At 42.2% G+C, this 11,128-nt stretch overlaps 1 protein-coding gene across 1 annotated transcript in view; it reads left to right on the top strand.

Moving 5' to 3' along the window:
- The first annotated feature begins 5,278 nt into the window (after positions 1–5,278).
- The window catches only part of MTMR8 (myotubularin related protein 8), a 198,201-nt gene continuing 192,351 nt past the window's right edge, over positions 5,279–11,128 (top strand). The window contains exon 1 of the mRNA XM_068533038.1: positions 5,279–5,372. Coding sequence (XP_068389139.1) covers positions 5,349–5,372 — 24 coding nt within the window. The 5' untranslated portion in view covers positions 5,279–5,348. The remainder of the gene's footprint in view (positions 5,373–11,128) is intronic.

The following is an 11,128-nucleotide window of genomic DNA, read 5'->3' as shown; positions in this document are numbered from 1 at the left end:
TCCAGTCTGTAGGAAGAGGATGATGCAGTCTTACCAGACTTCTTCACTGATACCCCCTATGCACTGCATGATTCAAGTAAGCTGTATCTGAAAGATGAAAAAAGTGCTTTCTGGCAAGTTGGTCTTCAAAAGAAGTTTGTCGGTAGTTGGCCCAAGATGACTGATAAACTGAAACTGAAATAAGCTAAAAATACAGTCTCTTTCTGATGGCTTCTCCCCAGCAGCAAGGTGGAGGAGGTCTTGATGACTTGTGTGAAGTTATGCCCCAACTGCCCTCTGCTGTGACTTATCAAGCTACCTCTGGAGCAGGAGTGAGGTCACAAAGGCTCTGTGGCTTGTTAAATAGTCATAATGCACCGCTTCACGGATGACTTTTGGCAGTAGCTTTCTTAGGTTATATCTCCAGCTAGTGAGATATTGGGGCAAAGCACACCTACTTACTTTCCTAGGATACCATGGGAAGAACACCAACCCCTAATAGCAGAAAATCCCTCAAAGTAGAAAATAAGTGGGTAATAACTGAGTTGGAGGTTTGCATATAAAGCAGGACAGGTGAGGTTTAGTGTGGCAACTAGTATCTCAGACGTTGGCTAATCTAAGATCTGAGCTCTAGGTACAAAGTCAAAAAGCCCACAGGCTCACTGGCTTACAACCTTTGGGGGATGAACGTAATAGCCTCCTAATGATTTCCTTGCCTTCAGACTCTTTCCCTTTAGTTGTTTACCCTCTGGCCCACACCAGCTGTGAGTCTAGAGTAATTCATTTTCATTTAGTCATTCAGCAAGTATTTATCAAGCATTAGCTATGTGCCAAGTATTTTTCTAGGCACTGGGGTATAGCAGTGCACAGAGAAAAACCTCATGGAGTTGATATCGTAATGGCAGAAAACAAATAAATAATAGATAATAGTATCCCTTTCACAGAAAATATTTTACAAGTCTAATACTATCTTCTTCCATATTTTTCCTCTTAGTCCCAGGCTTTCTCTACTCCTGTGGGGGTCCAATCTGACATGTGACTCTTCTGCAACCTTTGACAAGTCACCATCTGTATCTTAATTTCCTCTGAAATGACACTAACTTGCCTTAAGGAGGGAATGTTAGGAGGAATGGTTAAAGTTAATGGTGGAGAAAATCTGGGACAGTTTAGAAAATTCATTTATTCAACAAATATTTATTGAGTACCTACTGTGTTCCAGGTCTGTCCTAGACTTTGGAGATCTAGCAGTGGACAGAAAGTCCCTGCCCTCATGAAGCTGACATCCTAGAGGGGGAGACAAATAACTGACGAAGACATTTATAGCATATCAGGTGGTGCTGATAACTATAAAGAAAAAAGGTTAAGAAGATAGAGAATGCTGGGGAAGAAGTGGTGGTGGTTTTATTTAATATGAGGTGCTCGAGTAAGGATTCTCTGATATTGTGACATTTGATCAGAGTCCTGACAGAGATGAGGGAGTGAACATGTGGATTTCTGGGGGAAGAGCATTCTAAGCAGAGGGAACAGCAAGTGATCGTGAGGCAGGAGCATGTCTGGTATATTTGAGAAAGAACAAGAAGATCAATATGACATAAACAGAGAAAGAAAAGGGTGATAGAAGGTATAGTCAGAGAGGCACTAGGCTTAGATCATATGTAGGGCTTCATAGGCCATGTAAGGATTTGGCTTTTACTCTGAGATGGGGAGCCACTGGTAGGTTTTAAGCAAAGGAGAGACGTTTCTATAGATTCTAGAGTCTAGAAGATGCTATGTAGAGAATAGATGCTAGGGGAACCAGGGCCAAAACATGGAGACTAGACTATGACAATAATCCAGGCTAGATAAATAGAGGTTGGGGCCAGAATACAAGGGTGAGAAGTGGTTAGATTTGGAATATTTTGAAAGAAGAGCTAATAGGATTTGATGATGAGTTGAGTATGGGGCATGAAAGAAAGAGAGTGTCTCCAAGGCTTTTGTCCTAAACAACTGGAGTTGCCAATTTCTGATATGAGATATATTATAAAAAGAGCAGATTTGAGGAGATGATAGGTAGAAATCAAAAATTCTGCTTTGGATATGGTAAGTTTGAGGTGCCTCTAAGACATCCAAGTAGACATGTCAGTATGCTGTTGGATATTATATAAGTTTAAGAGTTAACAGGATGGATCAGGAATAGAGATAAAATTTTGGAAGTTTTTTGCAAATATGGTATTTAAAGGCATGAGACTGGATGACAGCACCCAGGGAATAAGTGTAAATAGAGAAGAGGACCAAGGTCTTAGCCCTGACAGCATTCCAACATATAAAGAAGGTAAGATAAGGGAGAAATAGCAAAGGAGATTGGGAAAGAGATGTCAGAGAAGTAGGAGAGAGAGCAGCGTCTCTGAAACCAAGTGAAAAAAAATGTATCAAGGGGAAGGGAGTGATCAAATACTCCTGAGAGGAAAAGAAATCTGAGGATTACCCATTGGATTTTGCAATATGGAGATTACTGGTAACCCTGACAAGGACAGTTTGTTGGAGTGGTGGGGGTAAAACCTGATTAGAGTGTTTTCAAGAGAGAATGGGAGGAGAGAAAAAGAAGTGGAAGTAGATAATTTAGAAAAATATTTGGAGGAATTTTGCTATAAGGTACAATAGAGAAATGGGGTAGGGGATGGTAGGTGGGGGAGAGGAATGTGGGTCAAGAAAGGGTTTTTTAAAATTGGAAATAAACATGTTATTATAAACATGTTCTTGTGCTGATGGAAATTATCTGGTAAAGTGGGAATGTTTTATGATAAAGGAAAGAAGGGACAATTTAGTAGTGGAGGGAGTATGCAATTGAGTGGACAAGTGGAGGAGTTGCCTTAGGAAGGCTCGGGAACAGTTGATTCATTGAAGGAAGATTATATGGGTTCACATGCAGAGCAGCAATTAGATTTGGTTGTGGGAGGATGTGGAAGTTCCTTTTTGATGCCTTCTATTTTATCAGTGAACAAGGAAGCAGGGTAATGATCTGAGAGAGAGGAGAACAGAAATATTTAATAACTGAGTTGAGGAAGGGAAGGTAACCACCAATATTCATTGTGCCCTTATGATGTTCCTGGTACCTGATATACGTTACTTCTTTGAATCCTCACAAGCACCTTACTAGACTTGGTTTACAGATGAGAAAACTGAGACTCAGAGATGTTGTGTAACTTGTCCAGGGTCATATACCATTAGCAAATAGCAGAGTCGAAATTTTAACCTGAAGTCCATACTCCTTTTAACTATCCTAAACAGCATGGACATGAGGTTAAAGTCTAAGTAACTGAGTATATGATGGTGGCATTACTAGGGATAAAGAAAACTTGAGAAAGAGCCGGTGGCAGAAGTGGGAGAGGGCAAGAGGTAGGAGGAAGGTGTAAAAGATGAGGACTTTGTTTTCAGTCGTGATGCCTTCAATGTGCTAGCCGGAACACCAAACTGGAACTCTCAGGGGAGAGTTGGAAGTTCCAAACTTGAGCACAGGAGAAGGGTCACAGGACTTGAGATGTAAATTTGGGAGTACCCTACCAGCGGATAAGGATATAACTTGAGAATGAGATCAAGATTACCAAGGGAAAGAAAACAGAAAGAGTAGAAGAATGAGGACAGAAGCCAGGGAAATGGATAAATAAGGGCAAAGAGGAGTTGGGAGGAAGGCAGAAAAGGAATACTGAGTGATGCCAGCAATGAGTCTGCTTTATAATAAAGGCCAAGGGAAGAGAGAATGTCAAAAAGGAAAGTGAATCAACAGTGTAAAAATCTGCAAAACAAATGGAGATTGAACACTGCGAAGAGCTATTGGATGCAGCAACTGGAGTTCAGGAAGATTGTAAAAGAGCCAATTGAGAGGAGTGTTTAGCATGCAGTGAGTATGTTCTGAAGACGTGGAAGTGAAGCGATACTCGGGTCATGGATTGAGGGAAGGGCTTTTAGGCTAGGGAAAAAAGCAAAATATGATGAATGAGTAGTTTAACTAGCAAATGTTATGGATACTAAAAGAAGAAAAAATCACTTTGTAGGGAAGGTGATATTTCAAACCATAACATCACAACAGTGAGGTAGAAATGACCCTATAAACTGTGGCCAATACCCTCATTGTAACCTTGGTCAACTTAAGGCCCAGAGAGGTGACATGATTTGCTCAAGGTCACACAGCAAGTTAGTGGCAGACCTGAAAGTAAAACCCAGGTTTTCCATTGACATATATACACTACCAAATGTAAAATAGATAGCTAGTGGGAAGCAGCTGCATCGCACAGGGAGATCAGCTCGGTGCTTTGTGACCCCCTAGATGGGTGGGATAGGGAAGGTGGGAGGGAGATGCAAGAGGGAGGGGATATGGGGATATATGTATACGTATTGCTGATTCACTTTGTTATACAGCAGAAACTAACACAACATTGTAAAGCAATTATACTCCAATAAAGATGTTAAAAACAAACAAAAACCCCAGGTTTTCCAACTCCCAGACTGTTGTTTTGGCCATCACAAGTCTGATTCAGAGAACACTACTGAGTAACTGCATCTCATCTGAGAGGTGGTCCAGTGGGTCCTTGGTCCTTTCCCCACATCTGTGATGACAAAAGTTATGAGGCTACTGTAATAGTCCAGGCTTTAACTAGATTGATGGTAGTAGGCTCCCCCTGGATAAGGGGAAGGAGGAAATGCTTATAAACCATTTCAAAAATATTCTACAGTGACTTGCCCAAGGTCTCACAGGAAACTCTTCAGAAAACCAGTCATCACCACAAGGCAGTCTGTATTATCTCTGCCTGGTGCATTGCTGTTAACATTAAATAGTAGTGGAATGATATTGGTTCTCAGAATCCTTACAGCATCATGGGATGTGAGAAGGGTGTCAGCACTCGAGCCTTGGACTTAAGAACTCCCCGGCCAAACCTGGAGTCTGAGCTAGAACAATCTGTTGTTGTTTTTTAATCTTAAGAAAATGGAAACAGTCCTAGAAATATTTGTGAGCCTAATATGTCACTGTTTTGCCTCCTGTCTACATTCTTAGTAGCTTTGCACTTAAAAAATATGAAAAAGCTCACAATCACTGGATTTTATTTAAACTAAGTGTTCTTAGAGAGCTAGAATGTATACTTAGCAGTTTCCCCTGCCAAAGGAATGGCATTTTGACAGGCTCCCCCAAAGAAAAGGGCATTTGCCAGGAAGCAAGATGGCGGGAGCGGCCATGGGCGAAGTTTCGCGATAGGAGCCTCCGCGAGGATCAGGTGACGAGAGCTTGATCCAGTACGGGGAGCTGGAACCTGGGTTGGGCAAGGAGGCAAGCAGAACGGTTGTGGCGGCAGCAGCCCGAGGAGCGGTGAGGCATTCGGGTGGCGGGAACCGCGGTCATGGACCATATCACGGTGCCCAAGGTAAGGAGAAGAGTTCGGCGAGGCTGGGAGCCGTAGGCTCCCTCTCGGTGCTCAGCCGTGAGCCCAGGCACGCCCCCTCAAGCCTTCTCAGGGTGCTCTTTGACGCCCTCTTCCGCGCGGGACCCGAGTGATATTCCTCGGTTCACACCCTCTTTCACCCAATCTGAACTTTCTTCTCCTTGGGATCCGCCTGCTGGCGGCTGCGGCGCGAAGGAGAGGTGGTCCTGTGCCAACCGTCCTCTCACGTGACGCCGACCCCGCGCCGGGTGCTTGCCTGCCGGGTCCCTCCCTGACCTGTCCCTCCGACCCCAGCGCCTCCCGGCTCCCCAGTCCTTACCTCACACACGCCTTTACTCCAGCCTTTTATATACACTCGCTGCAGTTGTAACAGCCTTTCTTGAGCACCGCACTTGGCATTGCCTCCTGGAGAGTTACTTCCTTTATCCAGCGTTTCCCTACTCTCCTTTTGACTCCTGCCCCTGACCTGCCCCAGCAGTTGCCTAGACCACCACCATCACCCCCACCCCAGCCCCCCCGCATGCATGTGTGGGTTTTGGGGGCAAAAGCATCTGTCCAGCCGCAAGGTGGGCTATGAGAAAGGAAGGAGGTGTAGCAGAGTGGACCTGGCCTTGCTCAGCCGGGAAGGAAAACCCGAGAGGTGACATTGCCAGGCCAGCTGGCATCTGTGTATAGCTGACCCCCCGGTTAGAGCCTCTTCTACTTCTTTTCTTTCCAGAGCCTACTCTTTCCCTCCCCAACTCCAGCCTCTTTCTATTCGAATTCCATGTCCCTCCTGTCAGTTTTCTTTCTATTATCAGGCTGAGGATCAGAGAAGAGTTACAACTAGTCTCTGCTTAATTTTTTTCTATCCATCATAACAGATGTGGCCCAGGCTAACTGACACACACATAAAAGCCCAGTATGTTGTAATCGAAAGAGCACGGATTTTGAAGCCGGAAGACTCGAGTTAGAATGCCGGTCCCCTCAACTAGTAGCTTATGACTTTGGACAAATTTATTAACCTCTCTGAGACTGTCTTTCCTCCTTTACCAAATGGGGATAATGAAATTTGTTCTCCTCACTTCACAGGGTGGTTGTAAGGACTAAATAAAAGGATGTGTGTGAAAGCTTTTTTGTAACTAAGCTTTTTTTGTATCAACCATTAAGGATCACTAACTGTAAAGAGGCAAAAAGGTAGTTTATTTGGGATCTTAGAATTGCAATTCAGGGATCACAGAAAGTCTGGAAGAAACCAGAATAGTGTCCCACTAGAGGAAATGGCCAGGGTTTTAGAGGAAAAGAGGGACGTCAATGCAGGCTTATACAAGTTGTTTACCAACAATTTGGATTGGAGGGTAAAATTATTCTGTACATAAGATTGAGTTATGGAATGCATCTCATTCATTACTAGGGAAAGTTATGTTTTCTTAGGCCAGATAAAGTCCGCTTCTCAGCATTATTCTTTCCTTTTAGCAACTTATCAACTCTTTAGGAGTTTTAATTTAGAGTGTTCAGCAGAAGTCCAGCATGGGCAGCAAACATGGAGGTCCTCAGGTCATGTCTTAGTCATTCCTGACATAGTTCTTTTCACATTTCCCCCTCTTGCCCATGCTTTTTCCTGAAGAAAACATCATTGGAGCAATTCTTATTCCCACATAGCCAGAATGGCTTGGTTGCCTGCTCCAGGTCCATCATGTCCCTTAGAGGGTGGTTGTGTGAATGAATCAATGGATGGATTGTAAAATTCATTGGAGGCACCGTGATGTTGTGCTGCATCGAGTTTATTGACTTGTGTGAACATCAACTGAGCAGTAGAATGGCTAAGTATAGAAGTAATCAATTTAAGCAAGCACTTTATCAATATAAAGAAGCTGACAACAATTATTAAGAGTAATAACCCAGTTTGCAGAACAGTTTTGAACCAAGATCCAATGTTTGAGGGTAACCAACTAAACAAATCAAACATTAGGGGAGTATTAAGACTATCAGAATGAAGTCAATTGGCCTTCTTTTGTTAAGATCTTAATTTGAGTTTCTACTATACCAGAGGCATTTATCCAAGTACAACAGGTGTTATTTAAGATGACACAGACACCTCCAAGTTCTGCAAGAAGGTAATCCAAAGCAAATCTTTTATCTAACACAACATGAGCAAGCAAATTCAGGGAGTCTTTTTGGGCACTTAATGCTCTAGCTGTGGCATTAGCTGTGTCTGCTATGGTAGCAGAGAGATTTCGAATAATTTTGTCAATGGCTCCAACTCCCCACGTGGTTTGAATAATTCTTGGGAACCTTTGAAATCCCTCAGAAGGGGTTTCTTGGCATAGGCAGAAAGTAGAGTGTGTGTGCCATTTGGTAATTTCTGAAGAATTTAACACAGTCAAAGGAACTATTAAAAGTCCTAGAGCACATTGAAAACGTGGGGTTAGAGTGTTGGGGCAGGACATCCCCCAGGTGGTACTCTTCCAACCACCAATAAAGACATAGATGGAGCATAGAGAAAGGAGGTGTCAAAGGTGAAATTCAACCATGGGTTGGTTATATTTGAGCAGCCTAGAAGCCTTCCTTGTAGGAATACATGGGGGTTATCATGAGAATATGTTTTGTTTTTGCACAGTGAAGTAAAGTTGGGTGTTTGGAAGCTGGATCTGATGTTTCCGAGTAACCAAAGGGCCTCGCTGGAACACATGTTCCTAAGGGAATATTCTGGGTTTTATCTGGCTCCAAACAAGGCAAACAAGGAAAGGGAACTGTGGATTTGAGTAGATGAACATGGTATGCTTGGAGAATAGATGAATTCTGAAAAGGATATGGTAGAGGGATACCAGTAAGATTGGAGATAGCCAAGGCAAGGGGATCCTGGGTATTCAGTGAATGATCTAGGGTGCTGATGGCATATCCAATAGTCTGTTAGATTTCCTCCAGTGGCTAGACTTCAGGAAATGCAGAATAAGGCATTATTTTCCCAGGCATAAGTAGCCTGGGTGGATAATAAGAGAGATAATAACATAACTCTAGTAAAAGAACTATCCCAAGAAAAGTCAACCATTTTAATATAAAGAAGACTAAGGGTAACTCCTGGTCTTGGTTGGTGAAAGAATCCCAAGCGGAATAGATTAATCGAATGGGCAAGAATTGGAGCCAGAGGCTTATTCCCAGCAGAGTTAATGCAAGATAGAATTACCACTCATGGAGGATGCCCACTGTATGTAATAGGGCAAAGCGCATTAATAAAACTGTAACTTCAAGGAGGAGTCCCAAAAGTTCAATTCTCCAGTCCTTCATAGTCAAAATCGAAGGACCAAAGGGCCAGGGTCATTTCCTCTAAACTTTAATTCCTGGACATCAACCTATTCATGAAAATGTTCACTCCTTGAAAGTATGTCTATAAGAAGGAAAGGCAATTTGATGCCTCATCAGTTATTACATAATGAAGGAGATGTAACAACTCTATGATGACAGCGATTAGAACGAGGGTAACTTGAGGGATTTCATCAGTGAGGATCATGGAGAGTACCGGCCTTGTCCAAAGTCTTGGGAGAGCCATCTACATTAGGTGCCATCTGAGTCACTTCTGGGCCAATTTCAGCTTTAGGTCTCCAACTGTTTCAGAGGCCCACACATGTGGGGAAGCCTTTTTTTTTAAATTGGAAACATGAATCCAAGAATCAATGCCTTTAAGTTTAGCAGCACAGGGTGTTGGTTAAAAGTACCTAATAGGGTCCCTTCTATCTGGGTTGTAAGGAGTCCTTTAAAATACGTCTTTTCCAATAAACATAGTCCACTGGTTTTAAATTGTGGTGTTCTGTATCTCCATCTCCCAGGAGCTCACTGTGGAAAAAGTTTTCAACCAGGTGCTCATTTTTTTAGAGCCTTAATGAGACTGACAATAATGTAAAAGATCTCCCTTGACTAGAAGGGGCTTATATAGTCCTGAGTCAAGAATCATGGGTTTTTCAATAATTTTTCCAAATGGTTACAGTTTGTGTTTTCGAAAGGTTATAGATATTAAGTTTACCAGAACTATGGGTAGCAATTTAGGCCAAGGAAGGCCGAAGGCCTCAGAGATTTTTGCTAGTTAGGTCTCGATTATGTCATTTGTTCTTTCCATTAGACCAGAAGATTGAGGATGATAGCACAGTGGAAATGTGGTAGTGTAGGCCAGATTTCACAAACAGCATTTAGAATTTGTCCAGTGAAATGGACACCATTATCACTATGTAATTGCAGGGGAATTCCCCAATTAAGAATAATCCTTTCCAACAATATTGGCCACTGTAACGGGAGTTGCACGTCTGCAAGGAAAGGCTTCCACCAAATGGGAATACATGCACACCATCATCAGAACATATTTGTATCCTTGAGAGGGAGACAGGTAGATAACACCCAGTTGACAGATAGCAAAGGGACCAGGAGGCAAAGGAAAGTGGTTCTGAGAAGTATAAATAGGTTTTTCTGGGTTATACTTAGGACAGATCTGACACCTCTGACATATTTCAGCTACTACTTTGGGAGAAGGTTTCCAAAAGTATTGTTTTCCCAGGCTATCATTTTATCAGTTCCCCCAATGAGTCACTTAATATATTAATTTTAGTATGGTTTCTTGAGTGGCTTCAGAAAGAGGAGGGTGGCCATTGGCTTATACCAAAGCCCAGTAAGTTGATCAAATGTGCATCCTTCAGAAAACCACCTCTGTTACTTAGCTGTAGCATGCAATTGCCCATCTCTAATAATATCCTTTTTTCTTTTATTGGAGAATAGTTGCTTTACAATGTTGTGTTAGTTTCTGCTGTACAGCAAAGTGATTCAGCCACATGTATACATATATCCCCTCTTCCTTAGATTTCCTTCCCATTTAGGTCACCACATAGCCTTGAGTAGAGTTCCCTGTGCTATACAGTCTGTTCTCATTAGTTATCTATTTTATACATAGTAGTGTATATATGTCAATCCCAATCTCCCAATCCATCCCACTCCCCATTCCCCCCTTGGTATCCATATGTTTATTCTCTATGTCTGTGTCTCTATTTCTGCTTTGCAAGTAAGTTCATCTATACCATTTTTCTAGATTCCAAATATCTGCATTAATATACGATATTTGTTTTTCTCTTTCTGACTTACTTCACTCTGTATAACAGTCCCTAGGTCCATCCATGTCTCTACAAATGACGCAATTTCGTTCACTTTTATGGCTGAGTAATATTCCATTGTATATATGCACCACATCTTCTTTATCCATTCCTCTGTTGATGGGCATTTAGGTTGTTTCCATGTCCTGGCTATTGTAAATAGTGCTGCAATGAACATTGGGGTGCGTGTATCTTTTTGAATTATGGTTTTCTCCAGGTATATGCCCAGGAGTGGGATTGTTGAGTCATATGGTACTGCTATTTTTAGTTTTTTAAGGAACCTCCATACTGTTCTCCATAGTGGCTGTACCAATTTACATTTCCACCAACAGTGTAGGGTTCCCTTTCTCCACACCCTCTCCAGCATTTATTGTTTGTACATTTTTTGATGCTGGCCATTCTAACCAGTGTGAGGTGATACCTCACTGTAGTTTTGATTTGCATTTCTCTAATAATTAGTGATGTTGTGCATCTTTTCATGTGTTTGTTGGCCATATGTCTGTCTTCTTTGGAGAAATGTCTATTGAGGTCTTCTGCCCATTTTTTTTAATGTTTGGCGCCATTTTTTTTTTATTGGAGCAGAGTTGGTTTACATTGTTGTGTTAGTTTCTGCTGTACAGTGAAGGG

The sequence above is a fragment of the Eschrichtius robustus genome, chromosome X (genome assembly GCF_028021215.1).
Source record: "Eschrichtius robustus isolate mEscRob2 chromosome X, mEscRob2.pri, whole genome shotgun sequence".
Classification (NCBI taxonomy): Eukaryota; Metazoa; Chordata; class Mammalia; order Artiodactyla; family Eschrichtiidae; genus Eschrichtius; species Eschrichtius robustus.
The sequence above is the reverse complement of the archived record's forward strand: the minus strand, read 5'-3'. Positions and strand labels throughout refer to the sequence as shown.